General features: G+C 40.4%; 1 protein-coding gene across 1 annotated transcript; it reads right to left on the reverse strand.

Annotated features, from left to right (window-relative positions):
• Nucleotides 1-625: 625 nt before the first annotated feature.
• On the reverse strand, nt 626-26,546 carry LOC132771996 (acyl-CoA (8-3)-desaturase-like). The gene is made up of 12 exons (XM_060770653.2): nt 26,234-26,546; nt 12,340-12,450; nt 10,864-11,061; nt 9,820-9,921; nt 9,026-9,154; nt 8,070-8,130; nt 6,683-6,759; nt 6,040-6,137; nt 4,779-4,875; nt 4,103-4,182; nt 3,757-3,882; nt 626-2,224 (listed from the first exon to the last, which is right to left on the reverse strand). Exons 1-12 carry the CDS (start codon nt 26,543-26,545, stop codon nt 2,173-2,175), a joined length of 1,443 nt encoding a protein of 480 aa, XP_060626636.2. The 5' UTR covers nt 26,546; the 3' UTR covers nt 626-2,172.
• Between the last annotated feature and the right edge of the window lie 284 nt (nt 26,547-26,830).

Raw genomic sequence — 26,830 nt, forward strand, 5'->3', positions numbered from 1 at the left:
GGAACAACTCCGATGATCTATTTGCTGCAGATGCTATACGGGTAGTCGTATAGGACTCCTTGGCTACCCGTATAGCCACGGTATACGGCCTAAGGGAGGCTGTAGCCCATGCTCGGTCAGACACGTCCTGAGAACTCCTCCAAATGCGCTCTAGCCCCCTCCTCGTATGCTTCATCACAGCCAGCTCCCCGGTGAACCAGGGGGATGGCTTGTCATGACGCAACGTGATGGGGCGTTCGGGAGCGATCGTATCTATCGCCCTGGTCATTTCCCTGTTATAGAGATTGACCAAGACGTCGACAGGATCGCCAGGCTCCATGGCAGGAAGAACCCCAAGATTCCTCAGGAATCCCTCCGGATCCATCAGTCTCCTGGGGCGGACCAGCTTAATTTGTCCTCCACCCCTGCGGAGGTTTAGGGTCGCTGAGAGTCTAAGACTGATCAGATAGTGATCAGACCATGACACGGGAAGGATGTTTTGTTCTTCCACTCTGATCATTCCACTGTCCGCCACAAAAACTAGGTCGAGTGTGTGTCCAGCCTGGTGGGTAGGACCAGCTATAATTTGTGATAGCCCCATGGTCGTCATGGCGACCATGAAATCCTGAGCTGCACCAGTCAAGGAGGTCTCAGCATGGATGTTAAAGTCTCCCAGCACAACCATTTAAAAAATGACTCAAGATAGTGTTTGGGAGATGATCATTTAATTCCCTTATATTCAATGCAGCACTGCAAATGAATCAAGTGTTTGTGGCAGAATTGTATCAAGTGTTTGTATTTTGAAAGCTGCTCTTACTCTATAATTACATGAAGCCCTAAGTCAAGGGTCCCTTAAAGTAAGGGCAGCAAGCTGGATGTGCCCCTTCAAGGTCATCCTAAACTTTAGACATAGGGTCGCCCTAGGTCTGAAACCACTTCAAGGCACACAACAGCAACAATCCTAATTAACTTGACTATCTCATAAGCCAAAAGCAGGCCCACACTTCCCATTGGTAAGTTTATGTTTGTTAAAATTGTTCATTTTAAATATTGTGGGGTGTATTCTTTGGGGTTTTTTTTTTTTTTTTTGCACTACAAACAAGATATGTGCAGTGTGCATAGGAACTCGGTGTTTTGGGTTTTTTTTAACTATAGCCGTTCCCTGTCCCCCCAACAGTCTGAGGGATCATGAACCAGCCTTTGGCTTAAAATGTTTGAGGAACCCTGATCTAAGTAGGTATAAATCCCTAAGGTTTTTGTTGGTCTCTTGTCTTGAATAGAAGCTGAAGGGGGAGTGGTGGAGTAAGAAGCCTTCAGAATCCCCGCTCTGCGGCTTGGGGTTATTGTGAGTGTGCCCCCCCCCCCCAACATGCCTTTAAGCATTTCTGTTCAAACAGATAATATAAGATTTCTGCTACATTATTGACAATATGAACAAGGTAAATAATAATAAACATAGACTATTTAAATGAATGAACAATAACAAGCAAAGTACATCAAAATTAAAACAATCATTAAGTATAACAAGAGTTGATTTGGCAGGCAAGTACTATTGTGAGCAAAATAATGCTGGTACTATGGTATAAAAAACACTTGAAACACAGGAAGTTTCCTTGAGCAAGTATGACAGCAAGACTTTCTGAATATTTTAGTCATGTTCTGATAGCAATATGGCTCACAACCTGTGCATTCTTTTAACAGCACAATCATTAAATGCATAGGGAAAATATTTTTGTTTCTCGTTACAATTCTTCAGGGTTAAACAACCAGAAGCATAATGAATGCACAAGCATTTATATTTAGTGGAAATTGTGAATTTGGTATGTTTTATTTTTTGATTTCACATGAGTCACATGTAAAAGTCAATGTTTTTAAAACTTGCCGACAAGTTCTTCTGTGCATACATATTAACTGTATACATCTATCCAAGGAAATTTTGACACTAGTCTCTCCAGTTCATTTTATTACATTTGGCTTAGCTGTCGTTTGACTCACACTGCAAACCATTAAGAAACCTATGAATGCCCATGTATACTCTAGCATGCTCATGTATACATAACAGGATTCTGGCCAGAGTATGTTGCAACAGTTTATTATAAATAGAAACATCATTCAGAAAATAACACAAACATTTTAGTAAGAAATAAGACTCTGTAGTGTTAAAGGCCTTGTTCTCTGTAAAGTCAGCACTTCTCACTTGTGCAGGTAGGCATCCAGCCAAAGTTCTCCAGAGTCCTTCAAGGTGCTGCAGTGAACAGGAAAAAAGGAGAGGAAATTAAATAATACTGTGATAAAGTTAAGGATCATCTTATTAATCTTTCAAAAACAAATTACAGAACACATGGAAACAGGATCCAACAGGTAAATTGGATGGGAAATGTGCAGACACAAGGCTTTCCCACCCACCCTCAAGCCCCTGATGTTTCCATTCTTATGGACTGCATTCCAATAGTGAATATGGCTAAAATGGTTGAAGTATTTTTTTTACCAAGTGAGTATGTACCTTCATATTTTCTGTTGACTTAATAGCAATCTTGTGAATGTCATAGTGTTTCTGTAGGCAAAGAATATTCAGAGGTGGTTTTGCTAGTTCCTTTCTCTGAAATATAGCCTAGAGCACCTGGCACTCATTGGTAGTCTCCGATCCAAATACTAATATTAACCCTGCTGAGCTTTTGAGATCAAATGGAATCTGGTGCCTTTGGAATATGTAGTGCAAGGTGGTATATAAACTTTTAATAGCCCACACAGCAATGAACTTTGAATGCAAATTTGAGGCATGGATCTGAGCTTTGCAGACAAACCCAGTAATCACACAACACTGTTACAGTGCTATTCTATTTAAACTGTCAGGGCAATATATTGTGAAATCCTGGAATTTGCCATTTAGGGCTGAGCATTCAGGATTCTCGCCTACAGTGTTTTTTGGGCTTCACTAAACTACAAACCCAAAAATTCCATGAGATGCAACCATGGAAATTAAGAATTATTATTATTATTATACCCTGCCAGCATCTCCCCGAGAGGGACTCGGAGCGGCTAACATGAGATCAAGTCCAAAAACAATACAGCAAAATAAAATACAGAATGCAAACAACAAAAATACATCACAATAAAATACATACAATAGCAAAATAGAGTAAACAAAGAAAAATAACATAATATATAATTAAAGTGGGACAATAGTCCTATAACACTATAATAGTGCAGTGTGTTAAATTAAATCACCATTGCAAGGAGCCTACCACTTAGTAGATGGAAAAGATAATCAAACTGCTTTTGTATGCTTGGTAGGAAAGTATCCAAATTGCTAAGATCTCTTGTCTAGCTCCATCCACAAGATCCCATTTGGAACATAGTACTCAAAGTAGAATTTCAATCCTATGCTAGAAAATGTTCCTCGACCCTGCTATATGATGGTGTTGAACCAATGTGGCTATTTGAATAGAGATATCATGGTTTAAATCTTTATTTGGCCATGGAAGCCCACTTGGGTGAGACACACTCTCAGACTCAAAAGTAGGCAGTGGAAAAGCAGTGCTTTCCAACCTTTGGTCCTCCAATGTGTTTTGGATTTTAGCTCCCACAATTTCTAACACCTGGAGGATCAAAGGTTCAGAACCACTACTCAAAACAACTTTTGCTAAAACAAACCTGTGATAGGTTTGCCATAAGTCAGAAATGACCTGAGGGCCAAAACAACAAACTTCTTCAATCATGCCTTGTGTGTGTGTGTGTGTGTATTTCTTTCACTGTTATGTCAAAACAGATACGTACTGTAAGATATCTGCAAAGGCTGTCAGCAGAGGTTTGCACTTGTATTCAATACCATATTTGTGACACAAAGATTTCACTAGAGGGGCTGCCTTCCAGAAGTTGTGTCGTGGCATTCTGGGGAAAAGGCTAAAAAGAAAAATAGAAGAAAATATTTCAGGTGGCCTTTTCAGGAACTGCTATTTGTAGATATTTCCAACAGGCAGTGTACAAGCTGCAAACAAGTCCTAAGCAGGATACTTACCATGCTATGAGCATTGCACAGAATTTTCCTTAGAAAATAAGGATTCTCGCTGCATTTAGAGAGAGATGGGGATATGCTGAACACTTCGCAAAGGTCAATACTTACTGATGTTCAATCTGGAAATTCAAGTGTCCAGTAAACCAGTCATTGAAGTGGGACTGGTGAACATTACAAGTGGCCTGGAGCTGAAATGAAAGTAAGTAGAGGTTTCAAAAAAAAGTAATAGTTTAATTTACAAACTGACAACTCTGTTCATGCCAGAACACAGCCCTGAAAATTAAGGGTCATGAAAACCTTTTTCTTGTGCTGGTTCTGTAGGAATTTGGTGTTTTAAATCCAAAAATTATCTCAGATTTGCTCTCATTGATACATCAAAAATAGGCTTATTAAATACAATAGAACAATATATTCATCTCTAGTATTCTATTCTTTTAGCTCCTAAAAACTATAGATAGGTCTCCTTTCTTTGGCAATCCAAAATCCTCAGCTCAAAATCCTCTGCTAACTTCAAACCCTGTCAGTGCATATTTAAACTCTTGTCTTCCAATGTGGCACAGGGAAGCCAGAAGGCTGGACATCCCCAAAGTTGGCTGTCCCCTTGTTGCCTCTAGTCCCCATCATTTTTTAGCTCAGGTGTGGCCACTACATTTTCACTGTCACTTTAGAGCTATGTCGGAATAGTCTCAGAAGTGTTCAGCTGAGCTGAAATTACATTTTGTTTGGCCAAAACCTATTCTAGCATGTTAATTGACTACTCGCAATCACGATCTTTAAGCCTTACCTGTGTAGAGACCCAGTCCAAGTTCTTATCATAATCAATATCCATGGGAATGTGGCTCATTTGTGATACCCAGACAAACCAAGAACTTTCCATTATCCTGCCAAATAGAACAAGCAGCTATTTACCATACAATTGTAATCATGCTTATTAAATGTACAATTATGTAACACTAGACTGCCATAAAGAGAGGAGAGTGTCAGTAGGGGAATTATTTAGCCCAAACTTCAAAAGAGCTATCCAAGATGTTCAAGCTTGTCTCCCAGACAGCTTCATTGCTTTATATAGTTATTTTAAAGTTCAAGCTCGACTGATATGGAAGCAAACCAGTTGCCACCAACAGGATTGGAGACTGTGGGCTAAAGTTGAGGGCGCTGAGAACGATCTTTCCTGCAAGCCAATGTTGTGAGATCTCTGAAGCTATAGACACCTAATGGAGAGGGCAAGTGTTCCTGTAGAATAGGTGAGCAGCTGTGGAAAACCAGGTGGGTGCACTAGTCTGGCCTCTTTTTCTTCATTGCCCCAAATTTTTCACAATGTTTGGGGCCTTTCTGTACCATTTCAGTTCCAAGACAGTCCTTTTAAAAATAGGAAGTGATCTGAAAAAGCTTTTTCTGAGTCTAAATTGGATTTTAATTAGAAAAAAAATATTTTTGCAAAGCCTTTTATGACCACCTAGAGGCCACACTTTGCCTACTCCTGCTGTAAGACATATACACACACACACACACACGAGAGAGAGAGAGAGAGAGTTATATTTTTAAAACCTCTGATTTAACATCAGAAACATTTGCACTTACTGCTTTTCTTTTGGTATAATGTTTGATGATGTTACTTGGAAACCACTCTGAGTCCCCTCGGGGAGATAGAGCAGTATATAAATAAAGTTTTGTTGTTGTTTTCATCATAGAAAAGGAATCATGGCCAAACTTGATTGGTGGAATAAAACATAGAAATAAGGATTTGGATTTGGATGTGGAAATAACATTTGATATGATTGCTGGAACTCATACTGTGTACAATTCTAAAAGCTGCAAGGGGTAACCTTCTAACAGGCATTATTTATACAAAACGCTGAGGAACTCTAATGAGAAAGAATGAGAGCGAAGAGCACGGGAACTGAAGACTGAGGTGAAACTGTATAGCTCAAGCCAGCTAAGACAGATTATGTCCATTGAAACCACCGGATTAAGTTACTACTTATGTTGAAGTCCGGCCCAGACAGTCATGGCTAGTGTTAGTTGAGCAGTGTATTGTATAATACCTGAACAAGAAGTAGTATAGTAGAAAGCTCTTTGGTCCTAGTATATACCCTTGGACAAGGAACAACCGGATAAAACAGGAGAGTTGCCAAGCCAGATCCTAGGAAAGGGAAAATGAAGAGACTGTCAGAACCTTCTAGGAGGAACACATTGCATTGTCCTGAGAATTTCTCATCTTTTACCCACGGGGTGAAGTAGAAATGTCATTTCCAACAGACCTCACAACCTCTGAGGATGCCTGCCATAGATGTGAGAGAATGCTTCTGGAACATGGCCATACAGCTCAGAAAACTCACAGCAACCCAGTGATTTTGGCCATGAAAACCTTCGACAACACAGTGTTGTAATGACTTCCAGTTAGATCCTATTAGGCATGCACAGAATCTTGTTCAATCTTACTAACTCTACTTGACCCCCCCCCCTCAAAACCCCCCAAAATCAAATTTGCTCCAATAATGTGAGGTTATTTCTACATCTATTTCTTATGTGACCTGTGAAGCTGGACCCTTTGCCGCCCCCCCTCCCCCCAATAAAGTCAGAGTATAACTTTTGTAACTGTGGCACAACACCCAAAACATTTCCATGCTAGAGTGAGAATAAGAACTCCTGCTGCTTTGTCAGCAAGCCTAAAAGTGCAAGACTTACCAGCCACAATTTCTTCTTGTAGACTACATAGAACGTGTGAAAATGGAAGAAGGCTGGAAACAACAATGGTGGCATAGCTGACAAGAACAACAGAGGGAGAGTTTTTTAAAACCCTGATCCTCAAACTATAACAGGTGTAAATAAAAATAAAGCAATACACAGAAGAAATCAGTAGCAGAAGTTAGTAAAAAGTATAATTAATTATAATTGTATTTTTAGTAGAAGCCATAGGAGAGAACTATAATCAATTGGGATGGATTCTGCAACACTGTCAAAAGCCTGTCTGGCTCTTTCCAATTGCTCCCTTGTGCCTAAAGCACAGTCTCTTGTTGCTTTTGGGTACTATTGTACTCTTCTTCTTTGGTGAAAAGATAGACAAGTGAAGGCCCAGGGAGGACACAGGAAAAATCACAAGAAAGAGAAAACCTCAAATTAATCAATATTTTAAAGAACACATTTCAATTTTGTCCATTGAAAAAGCAGATTATCACTGATAAATACACTACTGAGGAGTTCAACATTTGAGTATGCATTATAAGTTGTTTTTTCTGTCCAAATAATTTTGTTTATTACTTCTTCAATGGCAAAAGCCTTGAATGCAGCAGTTTCTAGTTTTCTCTTAGGGCCCTTCCACACAGCCCTATATACCAGAATATCAAGGCAGAAAATCCCACATTATCTGCTTTGAACTGGGTTATCTGAGGACTCTTCCACACAGCCCTATATCTCAGAATATCAAGGCAGAAAATCCCACATTATCTGAGTGTGGACTCAGATAACCAGTTCAAAGCAGATATTGTGGGATTTTCTGCCTTGATATTCTGGGATATAGGGCTGTATGGAAGAGCCCACAGAAACATAGAGTTGGAAAAGACTAAGGGCCATCCACTCCAACTTCCTGCCATGCAGGAACACACAATGAAAGCGTCCCTGACAGATGTCCATCCAGCCTAGAATAGCCTATATTCACAATTTTGCTTGTATAACATTAAGGCTTTTATATTTATTTTGATATTTTTAACGTTCATAAATATGCCAAATTTAAAAATATATAAACAATTATATATTCTATGATAGGAATGAAACCTTTTAATGTAACTTAAGCAGTGATGGAGCTCTGCCCACCTGCTGGGTTTAGGGCCCTCCCACACAGCCATATAATCCAGAATATCTGCTTTGAACTGGATTATCTGGGTTCACCCTACCATATATTCTAGTTCAAAGCAGATAATGTGGGATTTTATTCAACTGTGTAGAAGGGAGCTTAGGCTGCTGCTTCTTTAGCTGTTATACTCTCACTTATTTCTGATCAATGCTGCAGCCAGTTGGGATTTGCCAGAATAATCCACTGACTTTCACTGTCTTTCAGGAAGCTGGAGATACTCACTGATAAAGAAGTACCTATGTTGATAGTTGTAAGGCATGTACTTTATCTTCTTCATCCCAAGCTGTGAAAGGAAAGTAAGTTATTTTCTCATAAGAATTTAAAGGTAAATTTATCTCGTCCTGAAATGAAACCACACCAAGGAAAGCTTTCGCAATACAGCAAAGATCTGGCGATTTGCACAGGCTTTCCTGGGTCATAGTTAAGTGCCTTTCTAATAAATACTTTCATCCTATTATTTTCAAAGATTAAGCAGTGATAACATCTGCTTCATCTTGCATCACCCAGCTCTTCTTGGAGCCTTCAACAAGATGGAAGAGAAATAATATATCCAGTACAAGCACACAACTGACTCAGTTTTTCTCACTCAATACAACACACCCTATGTCTCAGAAGATCTGCGAGCCAACTTCTTTGTGGCAGGCACTTAAAGACACTACTCATTTGTCTACACCCATGCCTGAAAAGAAATCTAAGATGGCAGCCAAAGGCTCCTGAAGATAAAGAGTTCCACAACAAAATGAGATACAAATGCTGCTGAGTAAAGTGTTGGAGATTAAGCTGCATGCTCTCTCAAAAGCCTTGTATTTGTTGTATAGGAAAAGTGCATATACAATAGCATGCTCTCTTACATCTTGGTGAATTTAGGGTATGACTTGATGTGGGAGTTAGTGTTATAAGGCATGAAATTCTGGAACAGAATACTCAATTGTTAACCAGAACTATTGGCACATTTTTGCTGTTGTCCCCTTACTGCTGATGTGCCCTTCTCAGAAACACTGCCTTTTTACCACTGTTTGGCACGAACTTGGCGGAGGCTCACACGCTATTATGGTGCACCTAAGACTATAATGACTCATGGCATTGTGCCCTTGCCCAAAGAAGATACTTGAGAAAGGTCATTTAAAAAAGGGAAACAAATATAAAGCTAAGATTGATGTGATGAGCATGATACTCACTTCCACAGAAAGGGACTTCCCCAAAGTAAACAAGAAAGGATGAACATCAGTATCTGGATCTTTGGAGAAGCAATTGGGTTTTGCATGATGTTGGGAGTGCAGGAGGGTCCACCATTTGGCTGATGCCCCCTGTTGAAGAAAGACAAGAGATGTTGTTCCAAAGCAGTGGTGGTGTTTTTTTTATGGTGCAGATTTAAAGGCATTCATCTTTTCATTGGAACTTTAGTCTTGTTCAAGCTGAAAAGGTGCAGCTTCGCTTCGGTTCGTAAGATGTTTAGGGCAGAAATGGGACACATGTGGCCCACAGTCTTGGCCCAGGGCTTTCTGGGCACAGAATGGAGGGTCTGTCCTCTACTTTTGTTTTTTCTTTGTCAAAAGAGGGCAGGGAGGCAGCCTGGCCAGGAGAGAGCACGATGGGTAGGCCTATCAGATATTTCTATCTCTCACATAAGTATATCTGGTGGGAACACAAGAGCAGGATTTTGTGGCGGCTACTCCTAGGATGCATCTACACTGTAGAATTAATGCAGTTTGGCACCACTTTAACTGCCATCACACAGTGCTATGGGATCATAGGAGCTACAGTTTTACAGGAAGCAATTGGGTTTTGCATGATGTTGGGAGTTCAGGATGTTGGCAGGAGACCTCTGTCACAAAATGCTGCTGCCTCAGGGGTCAATAGCATTGAGACAAAAGTTTTCATCTTCTGTGTGAATTATTAGGGTCAATACATAGTAGTTCAATATTCTGAACTTGTTATTAAAATAGTAACAGGTCAAGAAACGACCACTTACAATGAGATGGCACATGACAAATTGGTGAAGCAGGTGGTTCCATTTTGTCTTTTCAAAGACAGAAAGATGGCCCAAATCATGCTGGAGCCATGCAGCCTGGACCTGGAAGACAAAGGAAAGTGCTTAGAAATTTTGCTCAGTTTGCTTAGAAATAATTGAAAGATGAACTGCAATGGAAAGTAACTGATGATCACCATGGTTGGATCCCTGCCGGTTTTGATTTTTGCTAAAAGACTTATACAGTACTCTAGGACAGGAGATAAAACCATTCACCATCTAGCATTCAATAGTCAGATGATATTACAATTTTAGATACTTAAGAGCATGTATTTCATAAGTACCAACTTCAAGAAAAATTGGTTTTGGAAATACCGTTAAGACAGTAGTTCCCTCCCAACTCCTTTTGTAATTATACAGTATTTATTATACAATAAAACTTTTTTTTAAAAAAAAAATAAGATAGCTTAGATTGCCTTTGAGTGGCCTTTACAATCCCTCTTGTATTCCTGAATTCAAAAGAAATTACAGTGTCTCTGCACACCTCATTCTTATATCTCTTTCTAGTATCTAGTATTTTCATGTGCATTTCTGAGAAATATTCCCATTTTTAGTATTTACAGATTTATTCATGATTTTTCATGGGTAAACAGAAGTTTCAGAGGGATAAAGTTTATTAGCAGTGGGATTAAATACAAGTCTTCAATATAACTGTGGACTCCCAAATGAAAGTTAAATTCAGGATGGAGAAGGGAAACTAATTAGCCAGACAGCTTGTTTCAGATCCCTTGTACACAGCTGTATAAAATCCAGATTATCTGCTTTGAACTGGATTATATGGCAGTTCAGAAGGGGCCTCATATGTTCCCAGGGCCCTTCCACACAGCCATATAACCCATATCAAGGCAGAAAATCCCACAATATTTGTTTTGAACTGGATTATCGGAGTCACACTGCCATACATTTCAGTTCAAAGCAGATAATGTGGGATTTTATTCAGCTGTGTGGAAGCAGCCTCAGCTTTATTCTGTGAACATAGCAACTTACCTGTGCTATAGTAAGCAGCCCTAATGAAGCCATAAAGGGCAGTAAAGATGTCCCGAAATATATGAGGGTGAGCCAAGATGCAACATCCAGTATCAGGATATGAAAGAGGAGGGCCAAGAAGAAGAAACTATTGGGTTTCATGAGTCCCATCTTCTCTACAGTTGTGCATAGCTCACGAAAATCCATGATAAGCGATTCCTGTGGAGAAATCAAACATTACATCTGTCTCTACTGTAGGAGGTGAGGATGTTATTTGGTAAGTTTGTCTTTACTCTTAAAGGAATTCACTGGGCCCTGGAGCAAAGGGACTCCATGGCCAGGTAAGTGCAAGTGACAAACCAAGCAACACACCCAGAAGTATGTTACTGACTTATCCAAACATCTCAGTAAACAATCATCAGGTAGATTTTACCTCTTAATCACATCTATAACTTTGAGACAATTTAATAATAAGTTTTATTCCTCAGCCCCACACAAAATCTGTGTGTGAAAAGCTGACATGTACAAAACCAGACTAGGGGTTAGATCTAGGTGTGTGCAACTGGGCTGGGCCTTCTCCTCACGAGCAGCACCTCCAGCCTCTTCACTACACTCAAGGCTGGAAGAGGTGGCCTTAACTGAATGGGGTAAGCACTTGAGCAGAGAGCGGAATGGCCAAAAGGGGAATGCAATGTATCAGATGGGAGGTTGGAGAAAGGGAGATCTGGGACTTGGCTTGTGTGGCCCTTGAATCCCCTCACCAGCTACTCCAACCCCCCCCCCCCCAAATAAAAACATTTGTAGCAATGTTTGTCCCAAAACCACATAGAAAATCACCACAAGTGTGTGAAAACAAACAAAATACCCCATCTCAACCTTACAACACCTAAGAACTGTACTATTTTTAAAATACACGAGCTTCTCTGCAGTCCCCATCAGAAAGACAAAAGGGGGTGATGCAATGTCACTTCATACTTCCATTTTGAGAGAAATTATTCCCCCCCCCCCTTCTCCTGACACATCATTTCTACACCTGCTGAGCAGGCTAATGGCAGCCGGGAAAATTATTTTCTTTTTAAGGCTTTTAAAAGGTTTTGAGGGGGGTGGGGTGGCTTGGGGTCAGCTGTGTGAATTGGGCCCAGAAGTTATGTGACACGATCCTCGGGCCTAATCCACACAGAGCCCAGCTGGAAAGTGTCCACAGTTTTCTGAAAGGCCCAGGTTTTTCCAGGTGTCAAATTAATTCGGCACAAAGCAGTTAATTTGCTTTTGCTAAGTCTACAGTTACTGTGCTGAGGCCGAAATGCAGACCCTGGGGAAAAAATGGACTATAGCGGGTGGAATTCCCCCCAGCCAATATAGCTAACAGGCATTTAATTACTGTATAGAAGCAAAAAGGCCATCAAGCTCCTCTCTCCAATAATGACAAAGTACAGGAGACAAATTTTAAATTCCTCTCTGTTCCCACTTCACATCCATTTGTCAAGATGAACTTACATTTTTGCTGGGTTCAAAAGTAGATTGATCTGGTGCCAGCTCCCCAACCAATAATGGGTTCAAAAACTTGTTTACCAATGTTTTGTTGCCATGAAATGCTGCAAAGGCATCCTGCAAGTCACAAAGTTAGGGGTGGGGAGGGGAGAGAAAAAAAATCAAATGCTAGAGAATATTGAGTGAAAACTGATTCCACTATTGCCTCCTTCTCTGGAATAACTGGAGTATTTATTATTAATAATTCAATTCTAGTGGTGCAAGTGTCCTGCTTACATGATATACCCAGAGATCCTAATACTTTTGATGGGAAATGTGAGGTGACATCCACTAGTTTCCATCCAACCTTGTTCACAACAGCAATCTTCAACTGGGAACCAAGCTCATAGGCATACAGTTTGTGCTACCATTATCTTCTACCAACATAGCTATTATTTTTCATTTGTATGCACATGGACTCTTTTCACAGCTGTGGCTCAATACAAGTGAAGTGCAATCCCTGCTCTAATCTCCAGTCATTGACAAGAGTGGATATAAGAAGCTATTTCAAGTTTTACATGTCCAGAATCCTCTTAGTGACATACATGGGCATGAAATATGGTTTATGCATGTGTAAATTTCTGAGGACGGAACTGGCAAAAATGCCTCTGAGTATTCCTTGCTTTAGAAAATATTATGAAATTTATGGAGTTGCCATAAGTCAACAGACAAGTTGAAGGCACATACACACACAGTATCTCTTATTGGTTGGAGTGCAATGTCTTTGGTCTCTAATGCAATTCCTCACACCACCTCCCAATATTGTCAAGCTCTGGGAGGGGCCATCACTGCTGCTGATATTATTACAAAATAATGTCTGAACTCCAGTTCATTTCTGGAGTTGTCATGCAAATGACATAATGAATCAGCCACCCTTGAAGTATTGCAGAACCACAGTAGGTGTTTTGAACTTCATGGCTGTTGCTAAAGGTCCATGCCCATTCATCACAGTCATTCAAGTGGCTTCTCAATATGAAGTCATTCCACACACTAAATAGTTTTGCTGCCAACATGGTTTCAACATTACAAAAGTAGCATGAAGTGAACTCAGAACAATGTCGCTCATCAGCAGTATTGTAACAAGGAGGTAGGTTTAACATGGAAACACAGAAACACAGTCTGCTCAGGGAATAAATAAAAATAGCTAACAAAACGTAGAGCATTTCGACTAGCAGGTAATATTCATTACAGAGGTCCCTCAATACAGTGATTTCTTACAACTCACTCAAAAGAATAACCCTCCAGTGTTGTCACTAACTCATTCAGTAGTTAGTGAAAATGCAGTATAGTAACTACCTTGCCTAAAATTTCTGTGTATATCAGTATTTATAGAGTCTCCAATTAGAATAGTAGAATAATGTTGAAAGATACCAGGAAGGCCCTATTTCCCACTCTCCTGCGGTATCAGATTTTTCTGCATTTATGCACATTGTGGGATGATCATAACATATTGAGCCAACTTTCATGATATAAAAGAAATCCTTCAGTCGCTTTAAACTATTCAGTATTGCTGTGAATATATGTGCCGTCCAGTCACCTGTTGACTTATGGCACCCAGATGAATTTCATAGGGTTTTCTTAGGCAAAGAATCCTTGAATGTGGTTTTGCAAGTTCCTCCCTCTGAAATAGAGCCTAAAGCACATGGCATTTCAGTACTATTAAAGAACTGAATATAAGGGACCATAATTATTTCTAACACATTTGCCTCTATAGGCATTGATCATGATGCTGAAATACTGGGGGTGCTTCCAGACAGCAATTTATTACACGCAAAAATGGGTTAGAGTAACCCGTTTTTGCCCATGTTGCTGTCCTCACAGGCGCCCAAAAGAACTAGGCTTTCCCGGGTGGGTGTTTCGATGCCATCACGAAAACTTTCATAGAAATGATATGCCAGAAGGGGGAGAGGAACTACCCCCCCCTCCTGCCTCCTGGAATGACATTTCCATGTACCTGGAGAGGCCTAATGGCGGCCCAGTAAGTTTTTATTTTAAGGGCTTTGGGGGGTGGGGATAAGGGGAGGTGCCCTCCTTGCTTCTCCCAGCTTTTGGAAGCCCAAAGAAGTGAGATGGGTATGGGGACTGACCCCAGGACTACCCGGTACTTAGTTCCTATATGCCAAATACCTCATTAGACCCAGGCCTTTCAGGAAGGCCCAGATAATGGGGTATTGTTAATTTGGAACAAAGCAGGGTTTTCCTACATTGTCCTGAATCAATCCTCTTTTACTTGAGGTGTCATTTGAATGCCTCAGGTAAAAGTCCGACAGGGCCCGCAGTTTGAACCCTGTCTGGAAGGGCCTTTTGCTGACCGATCTATGTCTTAAGCAAATTACTGTGTCACAGTTTCAGTCATACAAACAAAATCAGTGAACCAAAAAAAGGAGCCATGGTAGTTTTGCTAGTTCCTTGCTTTGAAATATTAGCCTATAGCACCTGGTCATCATTTGTGATCTTCCATCCAAGTACTATCCAGGGCTGACCCTCGTTCAGTTTCCAATATTGCGTGGGATCTGGTGTCTTTAGGATTTTTTGCTATATGCTCTAAACCAGTACACTACATTGAATTGCCATTCACTAATGTTATACAATGGCAATTCAATGTATTGCTTTAGAGTAGAATGGAAACAGGAGAGCCTGGAAAGATATGTAATGTGCCCATCTTGATAATGGCCTTATTCAGTTTAAAGAGCCAGGGAACTACTTGTCTAGACCTGAAGTTTAATTACTGATGGCTGTTGCATAACAGGATTTTTGAGTCCACCGTGTGTCTCAAACTTGTTCTGTCCTCAGTGTTGAGATCTTAACTCATGCGACTAATCACTTGCCACAGAGATAATACTACAAAGCCACTTATTAACATTTCCATTGTGCAAATTCAAAACTATATTTCTCAATCTTTTATCCTGCTTCCTAACATGGGGAACATGTCCCATATGGGATGCAATTTGATTTTTTTTTTGCGGGGGGGGGGGTGCAATTTGAGAATGAGTTATTAACAGTGATTTTTTATTTCTTATGGTTCTAGGGGTTCCATATACAGTATGTATGTGTGTGTATGTATGTATGTGTGTGTGTGTGTATATATATATATAATATTTATTGCGACATACACATTTTTAAAATTAATAGAAAGGAGTGGTGAGAACATTGAGAGGGCATTGAGCGCATGACACAGAAAGGTGAGGCCACTCTCATGCCAAACACTCCAATCCTCTCAATGTTCTTTTAACATTACAAGCTATACAAAATATATAAAAATGTATTTTTGTTTTGCATATGAATGGATCAACAAATTTGTCAAAAAAAATCCAAAGCACAATTACTTTCAATATTTTTATACGATTAACAAAAGGATCCGTTGCAAGAAAAGTAATGTCATGTGACAGGATCCTCTCACACATTCCCACCAAATATACACACTGGAGTTGAACACTTAAGTTAGCATGTATTTGATGCAGATATCTCAACTGTGCCTCTAATATTACTACTTCCCACGTGGTAGTTGTTTCATTTCATTACTTAACATGAAGTATTTTGATTAGCACATAAAAAGGCTTCCTCTGCATGAATAAAAATTCACTTTTTGAACAATAATAATTACTGTAGATGTCATGAGGGGAGTCATTAGAATTTTAGAGATGCTTAGGTGGGGCATGGCCAAAAAAGGTTGGGAACCACTGATCTGGTTGGAAACAGTTCTGAAGCTAGTTTCCATCTGGTTTCCTGCACTGACTCACATCTTTTTCTGAAAAAAACAAGTTCATACTCAAAATGCATCTCTGCTGTATTTCTAGATGATTTTGTTCCATCCCACTAGTCTACCTTCTGCCATTCTTGCAAAAACTCCAAATAATATGGCCATGCAACCTGTCATATTTCACAAGTTCCACAATGCATTACTAAACCCACATATGACACCAAAGACAGGTTATTCTGCAAAATAAATTTGTCACTCCATCTGTTGAGACAAAGGGCAATCCATGTACATGTTGCAGGGGAAAATATCTGATTTACACCTTGGAATTAGCCAACAAAGTTTGCCAACATAGTCAAAGGTGTGGCATTAGACTCATGTATGTGTCATCATTACCATATCGGTTGGCTTGGGAAATATTTGATTGCCATGTTATTCCTCTTTCTGCTATGCTATTTTTTTTAAAAAAACCTAGGATCATAACCCCCTTCCACACAGCTGTATAAAATCCCACATTATCTGCTTTGAATTGAGTTATATGCCAGTGTGTACTCAGATAACCCAGTTCAAAGCAGATACTGTAGATTATCTTCCTTGATATTCTGGGTTATATTGCACAGCCTATAGTTGAAGATCTTTTAACAGCCTGTTAAATTGTGGTTAAATATCTTAAGTAAAGTGAATATGTAACAGTAATGAAAAGAAAAACAGTAATGAAAAGAAAAGGTCTAGATAAGTTAAAAGGTTATGTCAGAAAATAATATAGATGTGTTGAAAAATAATATAGGTATACAGCATCAGCATATTCATATAAATTTTATTTGGACCAACCCATTTACATTAGAAGACTTTCAGGTTGGAGACTGTAAAGTCACAGGGTGAGTTTGATAAAAGCAATCTGGTTAGGCACTGGAAAAAACAACAACATGTCCTCCATGCTGGTTGGGGGCGGGGGCCCTGCCAAAAGTTGAGAGACATTATGTGATGATCTGTGTGCCCATCTGTCCCTAAACTTGGGCAAAAGTATCCTAGGATGCTAAAAAAAATCCTCATGTGAAGAAGTCTTGTATCTTAGGTTAGGAAAAGTATACTGGACTGCCTTACAAAAAAAAAAGGGGGGGGGTCAGATTTCCAAAATGTTATCCTGTTAATGTTTAACAAAGATGCATAGGCAGCAGTAGATTTTAACAGTGAATGGCCAATTTCACCTTTGACACCAAGGTAATGTGAAAATATGAGTCTTCACTGACAAAAAGCTGCATTGTATAATGGTCTGGGTATTGGATTAAAACACTGGAACACCAGGGTTCAAATCCCAGAGTTAGGCCACGGTAACCCCCTGGATAATCATAGGCATATGAAAGTGGAGATGAACTAAGATTCTCCTTTAACATTTGGCAGTACAGAATGAGCAGCTTCAACGTATCTCTTTAAGGTATTCAAAAGCAGAGCAGAGAGAAAAAAGACTTTTCTGACAGTTCTTTAAATCTCAAGCTTTTCCTTTAGCATTACATGGAAATGACAGTAACTGTTGCATGTGTGGTCTGCATGATAAAAGCAGAATTAAACTGTAGAAAGGACAATGACTAACTGTTGAAATAGTTGTGTCCTATTTACAGTGATTCTCAAACTTTGGTTTGCCTCGTGTTCTGGACTTCAACTCCCAACAGCCCTAACTGACTTGGTCAACAGCCTGGACTTCTGGGAAATGAAATCCAAGGGCCCTTTTACAAAGCCATATAAGCCAGAATATAAAGGCAAACAATCCACAATTTGAAATGGATTATCTGAGTCCACGCTGCCATATAATCCAGTTCAATGTGGATTTTATACAGCTGTGTAGAAGGGGTCTAAAACATCTGGAGGACCAAAGTTTGGGAATCACTGTATTACCATAAAAGGAGGAATAAGATAGAGTAGCCAAGCTGATCTACCACATGAGGGCACTCCTGCAAAACTTTTCATACTCAAACAACCCAAAACAAGATGTAAGTTTCCAGTGCAGGTCAAAAGGGAAATCTTTGAAACAAGTGGTTCTCTCAAAAAGAAGGGAAACTCTTTATTCATCAAGAGATAAGAAACAACTTGTCTTCTGATGAAATCATGCTGTATACAATGCTATATAGTAAATTTCTGTATGCACAATTTTATTGTTTATTCATTCAGTCGCTTCCGACTCTTTGTGACCTCATGAACCAGCACATGCCAGAGCTCCCTGTAGGCACCTCCCAACAAAGGATTCCCCCTGGCAGGAAGCAGCCAAGCCTTGAAGCTGCAAGGCTATTCAATGCTAATCAAGGTGATCAATTGCAGCATTCACACTTTCCTCAAACAGACAAGAGTTCTTTCTCCCACCCTGGACATTCTGCAGATATATAAACCCCACTTGCCCTGTTTTCAACAAACCTCACAACCTCTGAGGAAGCCTGCCATAGATGTGGGTGAAATGTCAGGATAGAATGCTTCTGGAACATGGCCATACAGCCCAGAAAACACACAGCAACACAATGATTTCAGCCATAAAAACATTCAACAACAACTTGAGTAAGCATTTGCACTAACCAGACTTAAAATCACTACCAGCCTGAAGTTATTGAATGGGCAGCAGTTTTAATATATATCATAGAAAGACTTAATGTACAGGTTTGGAGACATGAAATGCTGGGATAGTCACTTGTAAATGTTAAAACAAACAGAAATAAACAATTTTCTGGATATAAAGTGGATTTTTTAAAATGTTAGCGAACTGACAAATAAGAAGCTGGTAATCCACATTTAAAACCAATTTATGTATATGTTGGTAGTACAGGTAGTCCCCAAGTTATGAACAAGATAAGTTCTGTAGATTTGTTCTTAAGCTGAATTTCATGCAAGTTCGAAAGGATATATTTATAAGTGTAACTCCAGTCATTTTTGTGGAAACAAGCATTGGTGATCAAGCTTCAGTGGAGACACCTTTGCCCCATGATAACTCTTCCAGGAGTAAATTTCCCTTCAAAGGGGTAGATGTCTCTCACTTCCTGTTGATTCACTCCCATGCTTAACTATAAGTCATTTTAAGTGGGATGTTTGTAAATCGGGGACTGCCTGTATAGGTAGAGATATATGTTTGTTAAGGAATTATTGTCTGAGTATGTTTATGTATTTATCAGTATTGTTGCTTTCCTTTTTGTGTGTTTATTTTCAAAAAAGGTAATTAAATATATTGCCCGGGGGGGGGGGGGGGGGTGAAGAAGAGCAGTGATGGGAGTGTCCTGTCTCTTGTCATTGCCTTTGTGCTGGGTCCCTCACAGAGGTAAGTTGTCTTCCTAGCCCTCCTTCTCCACCTCGGCTTTATTTTTGAGATCATATTCTCATTCTTTATGCTCAGCTATAATTCCTTTCCCTATCTGCAGTTATATAGACATATGAAAATCAGCAATGCAAATTACACATAGCATAATTGTACCCACCCCCCCTCAAATAAACAGGTTTTCTCCACATCTCTTCCTGAATATGTTCCCTCTATGCATTTTAAAAAGAGAGAAAAGGATTCATTTTTCACATGGATAAGGTGTAGGTTTTACCTTCAACTTATCCATGGGTCTTAACAAAATCCATAATTTTGTCCTTAAACCCTGCCCTCAAATGATTCATGAAGACAACTTACACTCAAGCATATACAATATTTGTACAATGGGGGGATTTGGGAGGGGAGCTCTCTTTTTTGCTAAAATTGTTGAGGGGTTTGGCTATTGTTGCTGTTGCTGTTGTTGTTGTGTTGTTGTCTTCCCCTCAAACTAGCAAAAACAAAGTAGTTCTTTATGGTTCATAAAGTTATGCTTATCATGCAGACCCTTGCAGCTCCTTTTTTAATAAAATAAAAGATTACAAAAAATATTACTTCTTAATTTTTATAAGAAGTTATGCATTATTCATTTTATGTTGCTATAGTAACAGTAACTTTCAATCTGTAAAGTGTGGTAATATTGCATCCTCTCCTCCAAAGAATATTTTTCCCAACCCCTCCAAAAAGTAGTCTAAGGCCCCTTCCACACAGCTGAATAAAATCCCACATTTTTTGCTTTGAACTGGAATATGTGGCAGTGTGGACTCAGATAACCCAGTTCAAAGCAGATATTGTGGGATTTTTTTTGCCTTGATATTCTGGGTTATATGGCTGTGTGGAAGGGCCCTAAGTGGTCAAAAAGCAATTTGTTTTGGATAAGCGACTGCTTTTTCACAGCATTGCGTTCATTCTTTTCCAGGAATGTGGAATTTTAAATCTGATAAGAACATAGAATGAATCTGTCAAAATGCCTGTGCCCTAAAATTACTCATGAAAAATGACTGTAAAAGTCAAACTAGAAGGAATGCCTTGCACCATTGGCAGTAGCACTAGGTTTTAGCCTAAGTCTACAGTGCGCTATCCAAGGTGCTGAACTCTCAAGCCTGGGGGAGGCTGACCAGCTCCCTGTCAAGGGAGCAAGCGGTACCCACTGCCAACACAGTAATTGCATCATTATCCATTATGTTCCTTTAGAAATGTGTCTTCACTGCACCCTTACTGACACAAAAAGAGGAAGTGACTAATTAAAGGGAGCTGGGTTTTACTTGTAGCTTTTTTACTGTGAAACTCTGCTTTTAAGACAGACTCATGAAAGCTCAAAACAGTCAGTCTCATTTTAAAAGAGACACACGTCCTCCTCTTTCATGCAGTTTCCTGACATAACAACCAGCATCATCCACAGTTGGGGAAATCTTTATTACAAAGAAAGAAAACCCCACCCAAAAATGTAGTCGGACTATTGTGTCCCTTGAATCTCTCAAAAAATTAGGAGATGGAAAGAAGCGTGAAAGTTACAAAATATTTGATGTTCTTTCCCCAGCCCTAATTTCTGTATAGGTTAAGTCTCCCTTATCCAAAATGCTTGGGACAAAAGCTTTTTCAGATTTTTTTTTTCAGCTGTAATCAGTGTATACACAATGAGTGAGAGATGGAAGAATGGGATCTATCACGCATCCAGCATCTGCTGAGTTTTTTCCTCAAGAAGCCCTGATGAGGAAAGAAAAATGGGATAACGGGGGGAGGACTCTGCTTATATAAAGCCTCAGAAGGAGGCAGACATCTAGACCAGTGATTCTCAACCTGGGGGTCCCCAGATGTTTTGGCCTTCAATTCCCAGAAATCCTAACAGCTGGTAAACTGGTTGGGATTTCTGGGAGTTGTAGACCAAAACACCTGGGGACCCACAGGTTGAGAACCACTGATCTAGACATTGCCACAGCTGTCAGCCCACATTCCATGCCTTATACCAGTGGTTCTCAACCTAATGTTGTGACCCCTTAATACAGTTCCTCATGTTGTGGTGATCCCCCCAACCATAAAATTATTTTTGTTGCTATTTCATAATTGTAATTTTGTTACTGTTATGAATCGTCATGTAAATATCTGATATGCAGCAGCAGGATGTATTTTCATTCACTGGACCAAATTTGGCACAGATACCCAATACACCCAAATTTGAATATTGGTGGGTTGGGGGGGATCTGATTTTGTTATTTGGGAGTTGTAGTTGCTGGGATTTATAGTTCACCTACAATCAAAGAGAATTCTGAACTCCACCAATGATGTCATTGAACCAAATATGGCACACAGAACTCCCATGATCAACAGAAAACACTGGAAGAGTTTGGTGCGCGTTGACTTTGAGTTTTGGAGTTGTAGTTCACCTACATTCAGAGAGCACTGTGGACTCAAATAATGCTAGATCTGGACCAAACTTGGCACGAACACTCAATATGCCCAAATGTGAACACTGCTGGAGTTTGGGGAAAACAGACCTTGAGATTTGGAAGTTGTAGTTGCTGGGATTTATAGTTCACCTACAATCGAGCATTCTGAACCTCACCAACAATAGAATTGGGTCAAACTTCCCACACAGAACCCCAGTGACCAGCATAAAATATTGTGTTTTTTATGGTCTTTGGCAACCACTCTGACACCCCTCATGACCCCCCCCCCCCAGGGGTCCAGACCCCCAGGTTGAGAAACACTACCTTATACAAAGGAGCCAAAAAAAAAAGAGAGGGAAATTCTGTTTCATCTCCCCTCACACTTCTACATTTTCTGTTTCCCCTGTTAGGGTTCCTTGAGGAAAAACCAATGGGTGTTGAACATATGGTTAGTCCCTTTTCCCAGAAACAGAAGTAGACAGCTGGTAGGAACAAAAAATGTTTTCATTTAGGTTATTTAAGTTCTCACTTTCAGTTTTTCTCTCTGTTATTGAGTTTAGAATTAGGTTGGTTTTATATTGTCTAATATGGTTTGTCCTGATGTAATTTGTTTGAATGTTGTTGTTTTTTTACTTTCTGGCATTGAATGTTTGCCTTACATGTTGGAAACAGCCCTGAGTCCCTTTGGGGAGATAGGGTGGTCTATAACTGTATTACTATTATTTATTTATTTATTTAAGCATTTGTTCCCCGTTCTTCTCACCTCCGGAGAGGGACTCAGGATGGCTTACAACAGGCAACCCACGGTGCCAATACAATACATTAAAATCATGATACAATTGAACACCGTTATAAAACAATCACTTTAAAACTATCAATTTAAAACCGTTTGCTGGTTTAAAACATCATCCAATGTCAGACCACTGTGCTTGTTAAAACATTCTCTTTCCAGATTATTCCAGCTTATTGCTCAAAGACTTGACCCCATAGCCAGGTTTTAAGTTTTTTATGAAAGGTCAGGAGGGAGGGGGGTCAATCTGGTGTTGTTGGGGAGGGAGTTCCACATTATTTGTAGTATGTTAGATGGTTGTTTATTATGCTACTGTTTTTAATTGTTTTTAACTGTTTTATGATGTTTGAGCATTGAATTTTGCTACTGTTAACCACTTTGAGTCGCCTGAGAACTGAGAAAAGCAGTATATAAATATAGTAAATAAATTTCCAGAAAAGGGAGGTTCAATCTATACTCACAAACTAAGAGTTCTGAAGAACTTCAAAGTGTGTGTATTTTAATAGTGTTGTGTTTTATCTCTCTGTTTTAACCATGTCGTACATCACTTCGAACCACAAGGAGAAGCGGTTAAATAATTTGTTGTTGTTGTTGTTGTTAGACTCAAGCAAATCTCCAGATGTTGTTGAACTTCTCCTCCCACTGCCTCTCTTAGCTAGAGCTTCAGTCTAACAAGATCTGGACAGCCGTATGAGTCTTATCATAGTGAAAAATGAACACGGTGTAATTGTTTTGTCATCTGCAATGTATTATAAAAGCACCAGTGATAGGCAAATTATCTGTACAGTATATGTATGATTTACATATGACTGTGTGTATAATTTACTCATCACTGGTGCTTACAGGATTAATCAGCGATGACAGCTCTAGATTTGATACAAATTTAAGAAATAGTTGGTTCCAAACATTTTTGAGAATTGGGGCACCAGGATGCTGTCAAGTTGAGACAGATATTTGGGGCTTCTCACATTTCCTTTTTAAGGTGTTTATGCTTTTTGGACTGTGTTTTTAATTAATTAATTCAAGTAATATGTTTTAATTATGTGATTCTAAAGTTTATGTTGTTTTGTTTTATGCATATTCTCCAAAGCACTGGGAAGTTCATGACTACCAAACAGCAGCAATTCACTCATGAATTCATGAACAGGGAAAACACTGGCTTGTGCAATGAGATAAATGACAACTCTGAAACAATTACTCCTATGCAAAATTCGTTTCTGGTGTTTGGTTGAATCTATGTGGCCAGAACTGTCACCTCTCCTAAACTGGGTTTCTCTTGTTTTCACCAAGAATGTCAGACATGGATTGTAAAACTTGTTCATTTTTATATTACAGCCAATAGTAACAAAAAGGCATTGCTGGCCAAATGCAAGTATGTCTCCTAGTACAGTTTCAGCCATTTGTTTTGAATAAGAGTGCTAATTTTGCACATACAGCGGACCCTTGCTATCCACTGGAGTTTGGTTTCAGGACCAAAGCAGATACCCAAATCTTTGGATGCCTAAATCCCATTCTATACAATGGTGTAATGAAATGATGTCCTTTATATTTTAAAATGCCAAAATCTTGGACTTTTTTAATATTTTCAAGTCCTGGATTATTAGATCCCTGGATGATATGGAGGACTGACTGTCCCTGGCAGCTATGGTTAAACCCTTGTACAATGCAATAGCAGATTTGGAATATGTGCAGTGACTATGAAATGGCTTGGACTACAATTATGGAGGGCGTGGTTTTAATATTGAATGTAATGTTTTTAAATGCTTAATATGTATTAATTTTAAGTTAATTTTAATATTAATGTTATTGAATGTGTTTTAAAGCATTGAATAATTGCCTATATGTTAGCTGCCTTGAGTCCCCTTTAAGGTAGAGAAAGGCGGGGTGTAAGTAGGGTAAGTTAATGAAAATTGAATTAATTTTGCTGGCTGAACTGCTAACCTGGAGGTCGGCGGCTCAAATGCATGAGATGGAGTGAGCTCCTGTCCGTCAGCCCCAGCTTCCCATGCAGAGACATGAGAGAAGCCTCCCACAGGATGGTAACACACTCGGGCACCTCCCTGGGCAATGTCCTTGCAGACAGTCAATTCTCTCACACCAAAAGCAACTTGTAGTTTCTCAAGTCGCTCCTGACACAATGTTTAAAAAAATCTATGGGTACATTTATACTGTACAATGAACCACTTTTGACAGCGAGAGCTTTTGCTGACATGGCTCTATGCTACCCTGTTTCCCCTAAAATAATACATATCCATACAATCAGCCATAGCAGGATTTCTAAGCATTTGCACAATATAAGCCATACCCCGAAAATAAGACATAGTGATAGGCTAAGCAGCGTACAAGGTTGGCTCCCTCTGTCAAGTCCCTGTTGTTCTGTGCGTGCTGCAAGCTGAGGCATAAAGGGAGACATAGAAAATGCTTTAGGTACTGTGTGTCCTCAAGGGGGAGAAGGAAAGCAGTGGCTATCGTTTGACACAGCACTTTGGGTCTCTCTTCCCCAGCACCAACCAGCAACAAGCTGTTGGTCTCTCTCACCCCCCCCCCCACAAACACCAGTAAAGCTGCTGCTCCCCAGCACTGACCAGCAACAGTCTGTGGATCTCTCTCACCCCACACAAACACCAGGGGGTGGGGGAAAAGCTTCAACAAGCAGTCTGCTACTCAACCCAGAGAGATCATCCCCTAAACGGGAACCCCCGGTGGTATAATGGGTTAAACCCTTGTGCTGGCAGGACTGAAGACTGACAGGTTGCAGATCTGAATCCAGGGAGAGCACGGATGAGCTCCCTCTGTCAGCTCCAGCTCCCCATGCGGGGACATGAGAAAAGCCTCCCACAAGGATGGTAAAACATCAAAAAAAATCAGGGCATCCCGGGGGCAACCTACTCGCAGACGGCCAATCCTCTCATACCAAAAGCAACTGGAAGTTTCTCAAGTCATTCCTGACACAAACAAAAAAAATCCCCCAAAACACGGATAGTTGTGCCATCTATATAAATAAAAATGTAATGTTCGTTTGTGGGATTAACAGAATTTAGAAACAACTTGACAAATTGACACCAAATTTGGACACGACCTAACAATCCAATGTATGTCCTTCACTCAAAAAAACTGATTTTGTCATTTGGGAGTTGTAGTTGCTGGGATTTATAGTTCACTTACAATTAAAGAACTCCACCAGTGATGGAACTGAGCCAAACATGCCACACAGGACTCCCATGACCAACAGAAAAACAGAAAACACTAGAAGGGTTTAGTGGCATTGATCTTGAGTTTGGGAGTTGTGGTTCACCTACATCCAGAGAGCAGTGTGGACTCAAACAATGATGGATCTGGACCAAACTTGGCCCGAATACTCCATATGCCCAAATATGAACACAGATGGAGTTTGGGGGGAAATAGACTTTGACATTTGGGAGTTGTAGTTGTAGGGGGGAAAGGAAAGGGCCTGAGGCTGTTAGGAATGGTGGGAGAGTTGTAGACCAAACCCCCCATACAGGGTCCTATTTTCCCATCCCTGAACTACACACTAAAAATATCATTGCACATTTTAGCTACACAATATTACATTATTCCTACTAATTCTTATTAATTTGTTGTTGTTGCTGCTCTCCCTGTGGTTCTTTTGTGGGCTCCTGCTGCTGCTGAGCTCTCACCGTGGCTTCTTGCCCGACGTGGCTGAGCAAGATGCGCGCGCCGCCCGGGTGCCGCTCGCGGAAGTTCCTCACGTCGTAGACCCTGCGCTCCAGCACCAGCCACATCTCCCGATCCGGATCCTCGGGCCTGGTGCGGAGACGGATTTCCTCCCAAGTGAAGAGCCGCCGCGGGAAAGGAGAGCGGGCAGCCTGAGAGAGCGCCGCCGCCGCCGCCTCCTTGGGCTCCTCCTGCGGGGCCATCGCGGAGATTGACTGCCTGCCTGCCTGCCTACCTCGCCCTCGACGGCTCTCCTCCGGCCAAAGCCGGGCCATCCTCATCCCGCGGTTTCTTATTCCCGGGTGTCGCTTGGCCCCGCCCTCCTCAGCTGCGGATTGGCCAGCCGCCCCGCCTCCAGAGAAGCCGATTGGTCATCCCAGGCAGAAAAGCCCCGACGGCTCTACGGAACCAGGTGCATCTTTCCCTCCACGGTTCATATTTCCCAGCCATGCCTCAAGGCGAGTCAATCATAGAATCAAAGAATTGGAAGAGACCTCGTGACCATCCAGTCCAACACCATTCTGCGAAAAAGCACGAAAATCACATTCAAAGCAACCCCA

The sequence above is a fragment of the Anolis sagrei genome, chromosome 1 (assembly GCF_037176765.1).
Source record: "Anolis sagrei isolate rAnoSag1 chromosome 1, rAnoSag1.mat, whole genome shotgun sequence".
Taxonomy (NCBI): Eukaryota; Metazoa; Chordata; class Lepidosauria; order Squamata; family Dactyloidae; genus Anolis; species Anolis sagrei.